This window comes from Podarcis liolepis (assembly GCF_965112155.1).
Source record: "Podarcis liolepis genome assembly, chromosome: 8".
NCBI classification, from domain to species: Eukaryota; Metazoa; Chordata; class Lepidosauria; order Squamata; family Lacertidae; genus Podarcis; species Podarcis liolepis.
Genome location: NC_139560.1, coordinates 62542836 through 62560448, shown reverse-complemented (window position 1 = coordinate 62560448; position 17613 = coordinate 62542836). Strand labels below are relative to the sequence as shown.

Below are 17613 nucleotides of genomic sequence, written 5' to 3'. Positions count from 1 at the left end.
TTGTTTGGCATCAACCGAAGAATGATGGAGGTCAATTTACTTGTAAATTAACACAGGGTAAATATGAAAACTTCCTAGGCTGTGTTTCAGCATTATACTTAGCATATTCTTGCCCTATACATGTCCCAATTCCCTTTCTCGACTGAGAACCCCTCATACACAGACATGCATCTGGACGCTGATGAATACCACAAAACACATTCCGACAAGAGGCATTTGACACAGCCATGTTCAGCACTATGTGGTGCAATGCTGATGCAAATGGACAATGACCGTCTCAGGCTGCATACTTGCTGCTGTGCACATTGATAGCGGAATTAAAAACAGAACACTGAAAACACACGCTGCTTGACAACCATCACAAAAATAACATAGTAAATAAATTTTACAAAATCTATCAAATATATCAGACAGGGGAGTACACAGAGATTTTTAACTATCCATTACATTAATTACCTGCACTGACTCTGCTGAAAGACAGTCCTCCAATTGGTGCCATCGGTTTTGAAAACAAGGAATTATTCCAGTTACCGTGGGATCCTTCTTTACCAGCTGCTCCTGAGGAGACATTCTTAGGGTTTACACCTTAGAAAAATAATAATGATAACAGTTAGAATATAGTTGCCAATTCAGGGCATAGCCTATCAAGAGCGCTGAAGTCACAATGTGCTTTTCAACACCTTTCACTGAAAACTGTGCCTCTTGAAATAAAGTTTGTTCTAGCTCCTGGATTCCCCCCTCTTTTTTTGCCCACTTATTCCTCTGACCTATGTATACTAGCAGAAGAAAAGGCAGAAAAAAACCCCACCACCTAACCAATGTAATCAAAAGCATTAAAGAACTGCCTCCTTACCAGGTAGGTATCTTGACTGTTTTAAGTAGTACTGTTTTGCTGAAGTCGTTGATATTCCAGAGTCATTTCTCTTCAGAACTTTGTTTTCTCCTGTTTGGCCAGATCTGGGGGACATACACCCAGGAACACTGAAAGTGAAGATAACCCATGACACAAATTAACTCTTGATCCAAAACAACAGTGTTTTCCAGCATCTTAGGGATGCTGCATTTTCACATTCAGTGCAGAGTTGAAGCAGACCTAGAATGCAGATTCCATGCAGAGCCTATACAGTGGTACCTCAGGTTACATACACTTCAGGTTACAGACTCCACTAACCCAGAAATAGTACCTCGGGTTAAGAACTTTGCTTCAGGATGAGAACAGAAACCGTGCCGCAGTGGTGCGGCAGCAGCAGGAGGCCCCATTAGCGAAAGTGTTGTTTCAGGTTAAGAACAGACCTCCGGAACGAATTAAGTACGTAACCAGAGGTACCACTGTACTGAAAAAGTTTAGGCAAGAATGTCAGGAAGCTGTGTGGGAACAGTTAAAAAATGAAGCACTTCTGGGAAAAAACAACCCTCATTGTGATGCAAAGAGATACACTGACCATAATTCCACACTAACCCCACAGGCAATGATTGCAATGTGTGTGGATAGGTCCAGCCTGCCTTTGTGTATTTTGCTGCTTTTGTATAGGAGACTCTCCAGACTTGGGGTGGTAAAGCTCTGGGGGGTGGGGGTGGTCTCAAGTTAGCCCAATGGGACATATTCCCCAAGCTACAACCACCTGTCCACCAGCTGGGTGACGTCAGCTAAGGGGTAGAGGGTTCAAGCCTGCTGGGTACTGCTTCGCCCACCCTGTGGGTCAACATTGAAAGGTGAATGGGACTGCCCACCTGTAAGATACCTGATGTCAACATTACATCAGATGATTAACAAGTTAAGTGGTCCTGCCCATCTGTCAATGTTGGCCTGTGGGGGTGGGTGGGGAATAAGTATCAGGCCCACTGGGCCAAAAGCTCTAGAGCAGCGGTTCTCAACCTGTGGGTCCCCCAGATGTTGTTGGACTACAACTCCCATCATTCCTGAGCTCTGGCCTTGCTAGCTAGGGGTGATGGGAGTTGTAGTTCAACCACATCTGGGGACCCACAGGTTGAGAAAGGCTGCTCTAGAGAAACAACTCATCCTGTTTTTGGTCTTCAGACTACAAGTATTGCAGATTGCTTCCTTGCTCCCACACATACCGATTATAAACTAGGAGGGAAAACAGGACAAAATATAATGCCTTACCTAAAAACAGATTCCTTTGTTTTCTTTTCACTTAACATGGTGATGCTAGGCTTCTTAGAATACGAAATCCCAAATTCGGAGTCATCCAAATTGTCCCAGCTATCCATCGCCTGTAACATAGTCTGCCCCCATCGGCGCCGACAGTTTTTTAGGCCTACTGCGCCATTTGACGGTCCTATGGCTATCTGCTTCTGTTTCAATTACACAAACACAAAAGGCTATATTATTTCTGAAACATCTTGCTACCTGTACATTACTATCCTAAACTGGAAAGTGGTATTTCTTGGTTTGTAGGAGTTCTGACTGCAAAACTAGAATAAATCTGGTGTGCAGAGAGTGTACGTGCTGCAGGGTAAGGAAAGAAGTAAGCACCACGGAGAGAAAAACAAGAGATATCAGAGAAATCTATAGTAGTTTGCTTGAGGGAAAGGAGTGGCATGGGTACAAGTGGAAAGTGGCTTTGTAAAGAATGGATTTCAGAATAAAACACCAAGTCAAAATTTACACAGAATGCTGCAGATTATGCAACCCTATTGAATTAATACGAATGTAAAACAGGACTTCAGAGTAATTACTTAGAACTTTTGACTTGTTCATAGGTAAATAGCCACTTGACAGCAACTTACTGGTGTTGAATTTTTATTGATGGCTGGAAGGAATGATTGCTGCTGCTGCTGCTGCTTTGATGGTTGATGATTGGCTGCATTCTGTGGCAACTGAATTGCCTGGAGGGGCTGCTGGCTATTCTTTGATACACACTGCAGCTGAAACTTATCAAGGGCATCTGGTGAAGACTGAGATTCTGGCTTAGATACTGGTTCTAATTTTGATACAGGGTCCAGCTTGGATAGAGACGGCTTTGGATCTGCTGCTTGAATTGATTTGGGATGAGACTGTTTCTGATCCAAATATTGTGGAGGTGGTCCTAAAACTTGGCCCACTTGAAAGTAGGGATACTTCAATGCCTGAAGAAAGAGAGAATGCTGATAACTAGAATGCAAATAAAATGTCTACAATCATTCTAGCGTACGGCTGATAAACAGTTCTCTTTAAGCAAAATCTTATACAAGCAAGTTTTGTGGCATGGACAATATCATGCACAGGACAGAACAGCCAAGGAGGAATTTTAACTGCATGTAAAATGGAGAAACTGGTGTAGCAGTCAGAAGTCCAAGGCAGGACATTCCCAATTGAAATATCATATTAACCTTAAGTTCAACAGGCCCTGGGAAAACAACAATTTCTCAATTCCTTTACAACATGGGAACAGCATTACTGGTATACCTCGCAGTGGTGGTATTATTAAGGTAACATATGAGATGTGCTTTGTACGCTTGAAAGAACCTTTTATGGATTTTATCAACTTTGTTTTATTCCCACTTTTACTGTTCACAATGCCATAAAAATAGGAAGCAAAACCAACCCAATACTGAATAAAACATCAAAGCCAGGTACAGCACTGAGCAACCACCTGAGGTCAATTGCTCCCCCTCTTTCCTTTTGATCTAGGCTTTGCTCAACAGGTTAAATCTTACATGGGCACTTGAAGGCCAGCAAGGAAGGATATGAAGATGCCTCTTGGAGGATATCAGTCCACAAAGATGGAGCCACCACTAAGAATGACCTGCTCCTTACTGGTGACTATCTGATTTCCATAGAAGGAAAGAGTTTGTAACATGCCCTTCAAAAATGAATTTAGAACCCCCAAACTTTCTATTGGAGTGCTACTTTCTTTAAACTTTAAACTGTGATAAGGAATTAGATGTTGCTGACTTCATTTCCCACAGTCCCTAACTACTGGCCATGCCATCCGGTGCTGATAGGAGCAGTGGCCCAACTACTCATGATAATTTTTTAAAACTATTTTGCATATGACATACCTGACTTGCTGTAGGTCGTTTCTTTGGATCCCAGTTCAGCATTTCACACATAAGCTGTATTGCCTCATTACTGGCATTTGGAATGAGAGTCTTCAAGTTTAGGGAGACACATTGAGGGAAGCGAAAATTCATTGCAGTGGCAAGTTGGTATCCTTCTGGCCAATCATTCTGAGAAAAAGGCATACAACAGCAGCCATGATACATCAGATAAGAAGAGGTTTCATTTTTTAAAAAAAAGCTGGGGGGGGGAATGAACTCTTCTAGACCAGGAGTGGGCAGATTTCAGGCTTGCGGAATCTACTTTCTTTTTTATTAGAAATCTGAGATCCACCAATGGGAGCCTAGTGTAAAAGACATACAGGCAACTCCCCATTTACGCAGGGCGGGTGGGTGTTCTGAGGCACAGTTTGTGTCCCCTTGTGGTGCCAAAAACAGCACATGTTTCAGTGGTCAAATGCGTGCTGATCACACACAAATGGGGAGTTGCCTGTACATTTAAAATTAGAGAATTATGAACCCAGAAATTTGTTTTCAGTACAAAATTAAATGGAGCTCACATTCCGCGTGCTCTGGTCCATGGGGTCACGAAGAGTTGGACACGACTAAACGACTAAACAACAACAACACATTCCATCTACACAAAAACACTCCTGGTTACCCGTCTTTCTGCCTTTCAGCAGTGTACCACTGTTAAACAATATGAATAATAAATCATTGCCCCTATTTCACATTGCTCAGGAGCCTCCTCATAACCCACTGCAGAGGTGTGGGGGCAGAGAAGAGATGACAAACTTTCCATTTGTGAACTTGCTTAATTTAACTTAGCATCCAAGCCATTACATATTCTCAAAGTAGCTTACCTTCTTTGGAGTGCCTAACACCTGGCAAATTTTGAAGATTTCATCAACTTCACTTGTTCCTGGAAAAAGTGGTCTTAGTGTGTATAGTTCAGCCATTATGCTGCCAACAGCCCATATGTCGATAGGAGAACTATAAACAGAGGATCGCAGTAAAACTTCAGGTGCACGGTACCTGTGACGGTGAAGAGAAATAATTGAATACATTCATGCAGAGATGCAAAAGGTAAGTGAAGGTCATGCTGAATAACAACACAGTCCTAACCATGTCTATTCAGAAGCAAGTTATGTTGAATTCAATGGGGTTTACTCCCAGATAAAGTGGGGTTACAAATGCAGCCACACTTACCATCTGGTGGAAACATAATCTGTATATGGAGGCTGAGATCTAAGTTCTCTAGCCAGTCCAAAGTCAGCTATTTTAACAAGTTCAGGACCCATACAGAGAAGATTTTCAGGTTTCATATCCCGGTGGAAAAATCCTGTAAATGTGAATACGGACAAAGATATAACAAACAAACAAACAAACAAACAAACCACAGTATCAACAACTACCTGAAATATGGAACTAGGGCATGGAATTCAAGTGGAAAATAAAAGTAATCTCTCTTGAATTAATTCTAAACTAGTTTACCATTTCTTTTTTAAAAAAATCTGTTTATCAAATTAAATACAGAGAACATTCTGACCTGTAGCAGCTGGCATCTAGTAATTATGGCAACTAATTAAAGAATTTTAATTAAAGAATGATGAACCATCTGCTTTTAAACTAGGGCAAAATCCTGCAGCCCCAAAAATGGTGGTGGTGGGGTGTTAAAAGGTCTCCCTGTGGCACCTGCATTTTAACTGCCAGAGCAAATCTATCTGTGATACTTGCACTTTACTGCTTTACTATTTTAAGGTATTTTTACCTACTCATATGTACTACTCAGTGTTAACATTGTGCTGGATCATACATTGGCATAAAGTTTTTAATGGTTTGGATTGCTGCAACGCAGGGATGGGAAACCTGTTGCCTGTCAGATGTTGCTAGACTACAACACCCATCATCCCTGACCAATGTCCATGGGTAGCTGAAGCTGATAGAGTTCAGCAGCATCCTAAGGACCATAGGTTCCCCAGCCCTGCTTTTTATATACATGCACTTTGTTACTGGGTCAAGCTTATCCAAAGACCATGCAGAATCCAAATATAAAGTCAACTTGAATCATGTGCTTAGGAGAATGTGCTTTGGGGGCATGGTCAGAGCACCTCAATAACCAGGGATATCGTTTGAAGCATGGTCAGGCCAGCTGAGAAGTGGCTGCATCTGGACCATCTCTCAACCATCACAGTTTGAATGACCGTGCCAATTTGCCTCCCACTGCTCCCCAAGTGGTGCTGCCGATGAACGCATCAGCCAATAATAAAATTACCACCATCCATGATTTCATTTTGGATGAGGGGGTTAACTTGCAATGTATTCAGAAAACCTGGGTGGATCTACCTTGAACCAGCTCTGTCTACCCGAGCATTTTGTACAGAACCAGCACAGGCTGGTGGGTTGGAAGGGGGCATCAGCCAAAAAAATTGCAATCTTTCTTTCACGGAAGGCAGTGCACCTGGGCACCTGATGTGATACTTTCTTTCCCGTGACAAATCAGGGATCTTATTAGTGTACCATCAATCCCACTAGTAAACAACTTCACTGTGGCCATGAAGTCCTGGGGCTGGCCTGGAGCTTCATAGTCACCATGACAACCATGTATCTGTCTCAGTACATCACTGGCCTAACACATGGAGCAGTCCTAGATATTTATTTTTATTGCTAAAGGGCCTTCTGCTTGAGGTCCAATGGTTGGATGGATTCAACTTGAGGTAAAATTAATATTGCCTTGAAAATTGAAGGTAGAGCAAAGGATTTAAACATAACACTCTTTGGGTGGGTGGGTGGGGAATTGCCAGCTATTGTGTAGCTTTGTTTCAGAGGACCGGCTGAATTATGTATCAATCAGAAGGTTCCTTCTCCATTTGATCCACTGACACTGCATAACAGTAATAATATACACCAATCTTACTTTAACAAATCATGAAGCATTTCCCCCCAAGTTACACATGCTTATCACTGTACATTTACTTTACTCAGATAAAGCAAGAATAGTGAAGTGTCTTACCGTGTTTATGGATGAAAGCTAACCCTTGTAATATCTGGTACATAATGTTCCTGATGACAGACTCAGGGAACAACTTATTTCTGAAAGGAAACAAATTGACAATGTCAGCAGATTTTTGCAACATTAAAGTTTTTTGTGTTTATGAAGCAGAAAATCTCATTTTAAAATGTGGCAGTCTTATATAAATGCAGTAAATCAACCCATACAGCCTTGATTTAACCATCCAGAATGGTATTCAGTTTTCATTTACTTCTTCCAGTGAATTCACACCGCAACTTTTCTAAGGATGCCCAACAATATAAATATAAAATCACAATGATTGATGTTCACAATTATTCTAAACTTTTCTGCAACTCTTCCTATATGTAAACAATTCTGAACTCTAGCAATCTTCTCTAGGGGCGATATAAGAGCAAGCTTACATCCCCCCTCCCAGGTATGTTCAGGTATACCAGTTCTGCCAGACATCCACAAATATGCACTAACATCTGAATAGAGCATATGTGCATAAAAAGCAGTAGGTGTAGGCTTGAACAGTGCAGTCAATATCCATGAACAATTTGGAAATCATGCAATTTGTACCTATGCGCACTGTGTTTTATGCACTCTTCAAACACATGGATGGATGTCTGGCAGTATTGGAGACTGGCAGATGGGTCTGATGAGCAGGGCAGAAAGCTGCAACCTTGCCGCTCTGCTGGTCCTCCCAAGTGATCCTATGGCTTTGATGACCACTTCATTTGAAAGCTGCTGGGTTAAAAATTCAATTTCATTTCATTTAATTTAATTTAATATTGACTACAGAGCACAACTGAATACAAATAAATAAATATTAAATAGTATAACAGAATCTATATTACACCAGCTAAAGCAACAGAAAAGCGAAATGATTAATCTGTACTTCTTGATGGCAATTATGACATGCAACTCAACAAAAGCAACACAAGGTTTAGATAATCCCCAACATGTTGCTGACTAACAACAGGATACAATTAAATATGTGCACTAGTGCATGGATTAGCGCTATGGGACTTCCCCCCTCCCCATGCATACCCCACTCTGTTCCAAAATCTTCTCGGGGGGGGGGGGTCAGGAACTCCCAGAACAGATTTAGGGGGCGCACAAGAGGAGGAGAGGGGCAGAACATTCCATTGTGCAAGGAGAAATCCTTGGGCTGAAAAAACGTTCTCTTACTGCAATGTTGAGTACAACTCTTAAATAACAGTCTGACACTTTCTGGCTAACAAAGTAAATCTTCTGAAGAGTTCACTAGTTTTCTTTGTCCATCATAAATTGCAAGAGAAACTTGTTTCAGACTGACATACAGATAGGATGCCAAGGATGTCAAAAAAGTAATATACAAGGTTCTCAGTTTCTGTTGTGCCACATAAACAAGGCTCCCTTCCAAGACAAATCGAAAAGCATCCAATTAAAATTGAGTAACAAAAAGGCTCTTCTCAGAGGAAAATAATTGACCTGCTTAAGATACCTGAGCTTGCAATAATCATAGAATCACAGAATCATAGAGTTGGAATAGACCACAAGGGCCATCGAGTCCAACCCCCTGCCAAGCAGGAAACACCATCAGAGCACTCCTGACATATGGTTGTCAAGCCTCTGCTTAAAGACCTCCAAATAATATTCACATGTTCAATAGATCTGCTGTAAACCAACTAGGTCAGGTTCTTAGATATGTGAAACATGAACATTTCCCCTTTGATATTGTAATAATCACCTTTCTGTGCTGTACTGAGACTGTGAACAGAGTTCTAGGGGGAAAAACAAACAGGATGTTGTACCCACTGAGCAGTGGGTACCAGATCTAAGCAAAGTTTTAAAAGTGGACATACCTGTCTTTCATTAGCTGATAGAGATTTTCCTTCATATATTCAAACACGAAATAAAGATGGTCATTTTCTCGAATAACTTCTTTCAGCTTTATCACATTGGCATGATTAAGTTTTTTCAGAGACTGCAATACATCAGAGAGAATAATTATGATCATGTCATTGGTTCCAATACAGGCCTAAACAGTTATTTAGTAAATATGAGCATTACCTTGACTTCTCTAAGATTCATACATTCATCCCAAGAGTAGAACTTTCTTTTCATTCTGAAATAAAAGTCACAAGGAACCCATGCTTATTAGGTAAAAAGTGAAACACACAAAGAGATAGAAAGTAGAGTAGATTATACAGAGCACTGAAATATTATTTCCCGATTCAGAAGTTACAACCTGCTCTACTTAATGTCAGAACAAATTAAAAAGTCTTGGCAGCAATCTCAATGCAAGCTACTGAACAGAATTTGAAAAAGGTAAGAAATGAATGGGCAGTGTACACTCCATAACGGCTTATTCTAATCAGCATAACTTAAAATAAAGCAGCGCAGAAAGGGTCCCAATGCTGCAATTCAGCTAGCCAGAAGCAGCAGCCCAGCAAAAGGTAAAAAGCCACCTCAGAAGGCAAAGTGGGAGAAAAATGAGGTGGCTCAAAGAGCACAAGCCAACAGGGGGGGAAATTACATGTGATTTCTACTACTGCTTAAGAGCATCCAGAATGAGGCTTCAGTCATTTACATATTTGTTGTTATTTATATTTTGTCAATGTTTCACTAACAGCAACCAACATCATATGCAGACTCCTTCCTACTTGGAAGTATTTCCCACTGACCTCAATGGGGCCTACTTCTGAGTAGACATGTGTAACATTGCACTGTCATGCATGAAGATTGAATGGCACGTACCTTTTGATGGCCACAAGCTCCCCTGATTCATTGCTCTTCCCCATCAGTACACTGCCATATGTTCCATCCCCAAGTTGCTTCATGGTTGTGTAGCGATTCATTTTGTAAAAACAGGTTAGCCAAATCCTTTAAAATGCTAAAACTGCTTCTTTTTCAAGCTGGCACTTTTGAGAATGTTGCTGTTACATGGGCGAGTAATCTGTCATAGTACTTGCTTAAGTCATCAGTCTTCTTTTCCAGTATTATAACCACACTATCCGGAAATAACGTCGTAGTGAAGGGAATAATGCTGCCATTCTTACAAGAGTCCTTAACAGAAACAGATATTTTGTTTAAGTATTCTGTGGGAAAGCATGTTACTATCATGCAACAAGCAAACTAAAACATTTTATATTTAAAAAATAAACATGCAAAGTAGATTTGAGCTAAATCCAAGCAGAATGCCAAACTAGCTTTCCTGTAAAGTGGGAAAATTCCCTCTAGGATAAAAAGAGAGAGCAAGAAGGGCTAATACTACAGTAGAATCAAGTGAAACGACACTGCAGGTTCTGACTATTAATAATCATGATGACTAATTAATTATACAACATATTATTTCAAGCCAACTTATAGGCTGCGATATTAGCAGTGCAATCCTATTCATGTTTACTCACAACTAAGTCCTCTAAGTCCTACTGAGTTTAATGGAACTTACTCCCAGGTAAGTGTGTATAGGATTGCTGCTTTAGACCATACCTAAACCCACTTACTAGAAAGTAAACACTACTTAACTTTGTGGGACTTACTATCACCATTTACTTAATTAGTGGGACTTAATTCTGCCATAGGATTGTGCAGGATGTCACCAAAGTGATCAAAGTTTTCATTTCTAGACTGCCACAACACTAGCTACAATTCTAATACTCTACAATTTAATTATTAAATACAGGTTTCTAGCTCTCATGGAGGTAAAGAAAGCTCCAAAACATGATTCTATTAGGCATGTCAGAGTAGTTCCCAAACTGAGATGCTATAGCAGCACATATGCTACAGTGAATGCTTTTACAAGGAATGCTCCAAAAATGCAGTGAAGAAAAATTCCTAAAGCACACAAGAGGATCTTCAGTGACCAGGCTACTGCTTGTATGAAAAGAGATTCTCTGGTGGTGCTGAAACAGATGAAGCAAATACAGAACCCCCAAAAGGATACTTACACATAGTTGTCTGATAAATAATAATAAAAATAATATAATGAAAAACCGGAAGCCCGTGAAGCTGTCACCTAGCTGTATTTGAAGGCTACAAAGGAGACAATTGTGTCAAAATGGAATTAAAATGGAATTAACTGGGTAGCTGAGTTTTAGAGGATGGAACTGAAGGGCAAAAACATATGTGAAGTAAATTAAATGGTTTTGCAGCATTTCACAGCTGTTGGTATAATTTAATTGCATAACAGAGCTTTCAGAGGAAGTATGTAAGGAGAGAATAGGATGGTGGTGCAGGAATAAGCAAATGAAGTCCTTCTGTTTATTGCACATTCCACCCACTTCTCAATATGATTTTTAAAATCATTATTCTTAAGGACAATTCGAACAGGCACACAGAGCATAATCTGCAGGCCCCACAGCGTACTTCTGACTCTTACGCAGAACTTGGAGACAAGTGTATATCACCTTCCCCTGGGAGTTTCCCAAGGGAGATGGAGAAAAAATGCTATTGTAAACAACAGATTGTTCCTCATTGTTCAAGACATGCTGCCAATAATCTCCTCAAGGAGGATCAAGGGAGGATTAAAGCAGAGGACAGATAAAGGTCAAGTTGCCATAATGCAAATGCGCCTAGCAGTATCAGAAAAATTGCAGAGAGCGATAGCTAGCTATGTATGAATCAAAGTAACACTGAACTGACTAATTGCCATCCTTTCAAGACAAATTTCAATAAAAAGATAGTTACCATCTTTATGTTAAGGCGTAACCTTATAGAGAAAGCATCACAACTGAAAGAGAGCCTGCAGAAGCTCTGATGCACATACATTTGTTTCCTAGAGATGGATAACTAGAAATTTTTCAAAAACAGAAGCCATACTTAGTGGGCAAAAAGCACATCAAAGTTGATGACACTGCCTGTAAAAATGCTATTCTAAAAATAAAAAATAAAATAGTACAACTGGCAGAACTAAAGCCTAAGTAATCAGTGCTGACTAACCAGTCACTGCCAGTAAAACACACACACATTCTAAAAAACCATCTGTGGAAATGTGCCATCCTTCAGGTAATTAAAGTCATTAGCAGCAACAACAGAAGATGCCTATATCACCTTTCCAGTTACTTGCTGAAGTGATTATTCTGAACCAAGAGAACTACTATGGGACATTGGCTTGTCAATCTGCTACTGCAATCCTATACTTGTCTACGTAAGAAATAAACCCCACTAAGTTCAATGCGGTTCACCCTCAGATTGAGGGCACAAGAAGAAGGGGACGACAGAGGACAAGATGGTTAGACAGTGTTCTCGAAGCTACAAACATGAGTCTGACCAAACTGCGGGAGGCAGTGGAAGATAGGAGCGCCTGGTGTGCTCTGGTCCATGGAGTCACGAAGAGTCGGACACGACTAAACGACTAAACAACAACAACAATAGATTTCATTTTGCTTTAGTTTCCTTTCCGTGTTTACTTTTATAGGACAAACTGCTGCTGTTGCTAAACAGTGACAAGTGGTAGTCAAGGTAGTAAACAAGGTAGTTTCACATATTTTTATTCAAGTGGAAACTGCACCCTTCATTCTGTGAATAAAGAACACTATTTGAACTCTTCTCTTCTTGGCATTTGTACATCTGTCATCATCCCTATAGTTAAGAGGAGACGCTGTCCCTACCCTTCTACGTTTCGTTCAGCACACCTAGAAACAATATGCATTCAATAATTTCACCCACTTTATTATAATCTGCTCTTAATTGTATTTACTTGAAAATGTTTATAAGTGATTTCAGTGGAGGGAACATTAAAAAAATACAGTACTATCAAGTGCAGCATTAAGCCTACCTACTGGAATCAATGTAGAATTTCTCTGCTTCAGATTGAGCTCAACATATATTTAGGGTTACAGCCATAGTTCTAAATTATCTTAGGCTAATTGAAAATTTTAGATTTCTGAATCTCCAGCTCATAGTAATTTTAAAATATTTATTTTCCCATATGAAAAAGCTTATAAATGATGTTTGGCAGATTGTGGTTGACCTTTGTTTTGATCAGCTTCTTGAAGGCAAAACCAATCCTCCCGCCATGGAATCTGTCAGTTTTCAGCCCACAGCCTCCCACCAATAGTTCTATCTAACTGCAACAATCCTGTCATCACAAGTGAATAGAAAATATCTCATTTTGTATGAGGAAGGTGACAGCTGTGATTGGTCAAGCAAAACCTACAAAGGTGCTCCTTTTTTTTGGAGGGGGGGGATTTGATGACATGCTGTAGATCAGTCTTTCCCTACCATGGTCCCCTTGTGGCCCTCCAGTCTTACCAGTAGATAGGGTAGCCAGAGATTTTAAAGAAATACATAGTTGAGTTGGGATAGCTCAGTCTATAGAGCATGAGACTCTTAATCTCAGGGCTGTGGGTTCAAGCCCCATGTTGGGTGAAAGATTCCTGCATTGCAGAGGGTTGCTCTCTTCCAACTCTACAATACTATTATTCTACCATCTTAAAACTCCCCATTACAACTCCCCATTACATCCATCAGATCTCCTTCTGGGTAGTACACGTTTCTGACTGCACCGTCATTCTTGGAAATTTCAACCCACGCCTCATTAGGTACCCAAATTAAGTACTGTTAAGAGCCACTGTAACACAGTGGAAGAAAGTAATATTAGATCCTGGGAGGAGGCCCAGATTCACACCCGCATACGGCTATGAAACTCAGTGGGTTGCCCACCTCCTTTCAGGCTTACCCACCCCTCCCTGCGTGGATAAAATAAGTGATGCGAGCCCCTCGGAGGAAAAAGTGAGATACATAAACGAAAAGCGCAAAGTCGCTCCTATGCTTGATATCCCATTTTAAGCTGCTTCCCACTGAAATAGACGCGATTCTAAATGCCCTTATAGCTTGATCGCGCCTGAACTCTGAAGTCCTGCCCAAAGTTAACGGGAGCCTGGGAAGTAAAATCCCAAGTCACAAGAATCATGGAACCGTAGAGTTGGAAGGGGGTTCCCACGGTCATCTAGACCAACCCCCTGCAATGCTTCAAACGGGGCTGCTCCAGAATAAGAACGCGCGCGGGGGGGGGGTGTTAAAGGCGTTTTTCTTTGCCTGCCCGCCTCGTCACCCTCCTTAATCCGCCCTCCCTGCCGCCGCCGCCGCCGCCTTTAGCCTCACTCACCACTGAGCTGCTGGCCGCCTGCGGAGGCTCCGGGGCCGCCCCCTCCGGGTCCTCCTCCTTCTTCCCTTGGCCGCCTCATCCCAACCTCCGAACCACCAGCAGCTCCCTCGACTCTAAACCCGGCCAGGGGTCTAGAACCGGCGGCGGCGTCAAGAAGCGGCGGCGGCAGCGGCGGCGACCCGTTTCCTAGGCAACACGAATCGCCGGCGCCAGCTCTCGAGGCACGCAGGAGGAGCGGGCGGGCCTAAGAGCAGTTGAGGAGGAGTAGGGCCGTAGGAACGAGAGGTGGGTGGCGGGGTGGCGCTCGAGCTTCGCGTCGTTGATCCTGATTGGCTGGGCGCTGACTTGAGTGACGGTTCGAGAACGGCCGGCCCAGCAACTCGGGAGGGCGGGGCGGACGCAAGCTGCGCGCGCGTGGCAGCTGCTGCGGCGGCGGCGGCGATGACGCTTCCCACTTAAGCCTCCGAGCCGTAGAAAGGCGAGAAGGTCGCGCGCGCGCGTTCGACTTGTTGATTATGCGCGCACGCGCCGGCGAATTAAATAAAAAAAAAAAGTGGCCTCTTCAAGAAGAGAGAAAGTGCGCGCGCACCTGCTTGTAGAATCGAGGGGGCGGTCCTTTGCGCGCTTGCGCAGGAGCGTCGTTGCTGAATATTTTATCTTCCGAATTCCAAAAAATGAGGGGTGTTAAAAAGTTGTACAGTAATATGAACTTGGGAATTCAAAACACGTTTGGACTAAGTTAATACGATCTAGTTTTGCTTGCTAATTAAAATGTGTGTAACGTTGCATAGAAATGATTGCCAAGTACTTGCAGTTTTATTATATATTGATTTTATTTATTTTTTATTATTAGTTAGCATTACCTTACATTTTCAGAAAATGAAATTAAAATTATTTGGTTTTCCAAGAGCAATTTATGTGCTTTTTTAAAAAAATCAAACGTAGATTTACCAAGCAAAATGTCCCGTTGCTAAAGTAATATCGTAGTAGATTTGAATTCCTCACACCCAGAAACCCCTCGCTAAAGAAATGTGCAAAAAATAAGTTTCACCCCTAAAATGACACCCCCTATGCGCTACACGTGGGGGACGCGGGTGGGTGGGGGACGCGGGTGGCGCTGTGGGTAAAAGCCTCAGCGCCTAGGGCTTGCCGATCGAAAGGTCGGCGGTTCGAATCCCCGCGGCGGGGTGCGCTCCCGCTGCTCGGTCCCAGCGCCTGCCAACCTAGCAGTTCGAAAGCACCCTCGGGTGCAAGTAGATAAATAGGTACCGCTTACCAGCGGGAAGGTAAACGGCGTTCCGTGTGCTGCGCTGGCTCGCCAGATGCAGCTTTGTCACGCTGGCCACGTGACCCGGAAGTGTCTCCGGACAGCGCTGGCCCCCGGCCTATAGATGTGAGATGGGCGCACAAACCCCAGAGTCTGTCAAGACTGGCCCGTTCGGGCAGGGGTACCTTTACCTTTACCTTTATGCGCTACACTGATCAGTGTCCCCCTCCGATAGCCACGATGGCTGTTCTCTGGACCCTCACCCTGGGAGGCAGCAATGCTTCTGAATGTCAGTTGTTGGAAACGCATACCCTCCAACATTTTTCTGATGAAAATAGGGACGTCCTATTTCATAATACAGTCAAACCTCGGTTCCCAAACGCCTCCATTTTGGCATGTTTTGGCTCCTGAACTCTGAAAACATGGAAGTAACTGCTCGGGTTTTCAAACGACTTTCGGAAGCCGAACGTGCTATGCAGCTTCCGTATTGAGGCTTCCACTTTCAGTTTTCAGTTGTCAAACATTTTGCAAGTCAAACTGTCTTCCGGAATGGATTACGTTCAACAACCGAGGTTTGACTGTAATAAGAATAAGAATACCCCGTCCATTTGACTAGATTGCCCCTGCCACTCTGGATAGCTTCCAACATATATAAAAACATAAAACAAAAAACTTTTTGTAAAAAAAGACTTCCTTATACAGTACAGAGCTGCCTTCAGATGGCTTGAGGTTAACTCATTTCTCCAGTGAAAATAAGGATGTCCTACCATGCCCTGCAACATTTCTCCGATGAAAATAGGGACATCTTAAGGAAAAGCGGGACATTCTGAGACCAAATCAGAAACCTGGGCAGCTTCTGTAAATCCGGGTCTGCCCCTGGAAAATAGGGACACTTGGAGGGTCTGGAAACCACAGGTGGGGAGGGCTTTCTTGCAGCGCACATGTGCTGTTTGTGGTTTCCCCACAGGCATCTGGTTGGTCACTGAGGACAGGAAGATGGACCAGGTTGACTGTTGGCAGTGGCGTAGCGTGGGTTGTCAGCACCCGGGGCAAGGCAAGTAATTTGCGCCCCCTAGCCCGTGGATTTGCGCCCCCTAACCCTAACCCCCAGATGTTGCGCCCGGTGCGGCCGGCCCCCCTGCACCCCCCACACTACGCCACTGGCTGTTGGCCTGATCCAGAAGGACTTAACTTTCATTCCAAAAGGATGTGTCTACTACTACTCTGTGTATTTATATGGATGACTTGTGAGGCTGTGTACACATTACCCTTTTGCTTTGGCTCAAGTGTACTCCGGCTTTTGGGTAAAAAGGTAAAGGTAAAGGGACCCCTGACCATTAGGTCCAGTTGTGGCCGACTCTGGGGTTGCAGCGTTCATCTCGCTTTATTGGCCGAGGGAGCCGGCGTACAGCTTCCGGGTCATGTGGCCAGCATGACTAAGCCGCTTCTGGAGAACCAGAGCAGCGCATGGAAACGCCGTTTACCTTCCCGCCGGAGTGGTGCCTATTTATCTACTTGCACTTTGATGTGCTTTTGAACTGCTAGGTGGGCAGGAGCAGGGACCGAGCAGCGGGAGCTCACCCCGTCACAGGGATTTGAACCGCCAACCTTCTGATCGGCCAGTTCTAGGCTCTGTGGTTTAACCCACAGTGCCACCCACAGCTTTTGGGTACCTGAAGCCAAGTGCACACAGCATTAGCCACAAACCATAGGATCCTTCTGTTTATTGGTGCATTTCCCCTCCAACTAGCTTCCATCTGATTTAAAAACGCAAGCTGTTGGTTGTGCTTGCGCAGATGGCAGCTTTCTTGTACAGTTTAGGAGTTCTGGCAGGGCTGCAGGGGTGGGAAAACAAAGCAGGTAACATGCATTGGCCGAAGCAAAGCCACCCCTGCGTCCTCTCTGTACAGCAGATTAGAAGTGAAAATTCACTTGACTTACTTTTCTTTTTGCATTCAATTGTAAACCTGATCGGCTTCTTTGCTGCAGATATAGGCTTATGTTGACAGACAAATTGATTCTACAGCAAGTCAACTGGAAAGTCAGGGTAACAGAGTCAGTTTTCTGGAATCCAGAGGATAAACTGTTGAAAACAATAGATCTTGCCGTTGAAAAGATGTTCAAAAGAAGTCTTAAAACTAGTGCCATAAACCAAATTAGGCATGGAGCCCTACTGCTATTGTTTACATTAAATGTGGTAACACTTAATTCCTGGTTTAATGAGCAATTTAA

The 17613-nt window shown here is 42.9% G+C and overlaps 1 protein-coding gene across 12 annotated transcripts in view; it reads right to left on the bottom strand.

Moving 5' to 3' along the window:
• The window catches only part of MAK (male germ cell associated kinase), a 29481-nt gene extending 14864 nt beyond the window's left edge, over nt 1–14617 (bottom strand). For 3 of the 12 annotated variants that reach the window (XR_014529610.1, XM_083519345.1, XM_083519349.1), the window contains exons 1-12: nt 14115–14388; nt 9761–10069; nt 9074–9128; nt 8866–8987; nt 7016–7095; nt 5212–5344; nt 4866–5037; nt 4006–4173; nt 2752–3090; nt 2126–2316; nt 854–981; nt 457–585 (exon numbers count right to left, since the gene is read on the bottom strand). Coding sequence is in view for 10 of the 12 variants with exons in the window: in XM_083519345.1 (XP_083375471.1) it covers nt 457–585; nt 854–981; nt 2126–2316; nt 2752–3090; nt 4006–4173; nt 4866–5037; nt 5212–5344; nt 7016–7095; nt 8866–8987; nt 9074–9128; nt 9761–9861 (1618 nt within the window). In the remaining 2 variants the exon portion in view is untranslated. Of the gene's footprint in view, nt 1–456; nt 586–853; nt 982–2125; nt 2317–2751; nt 3091–4005; nt 4174–4865; nt 5038–5211; nt 5345–7015; nt 7096–7597; nt 7763–8865; nt 8988–9073; nt 9129–9760; nt 10070–14114 lie in introns of all 12 variants that reach the window. The other 9 variants (XM_083519350.1, XM_083519354.1, XM_083519347.1 and 6 more) reach the window with 8 other exon arrangements.
• Nucleotides 14618–17613: the final 2996 nt, after the last annotated feature.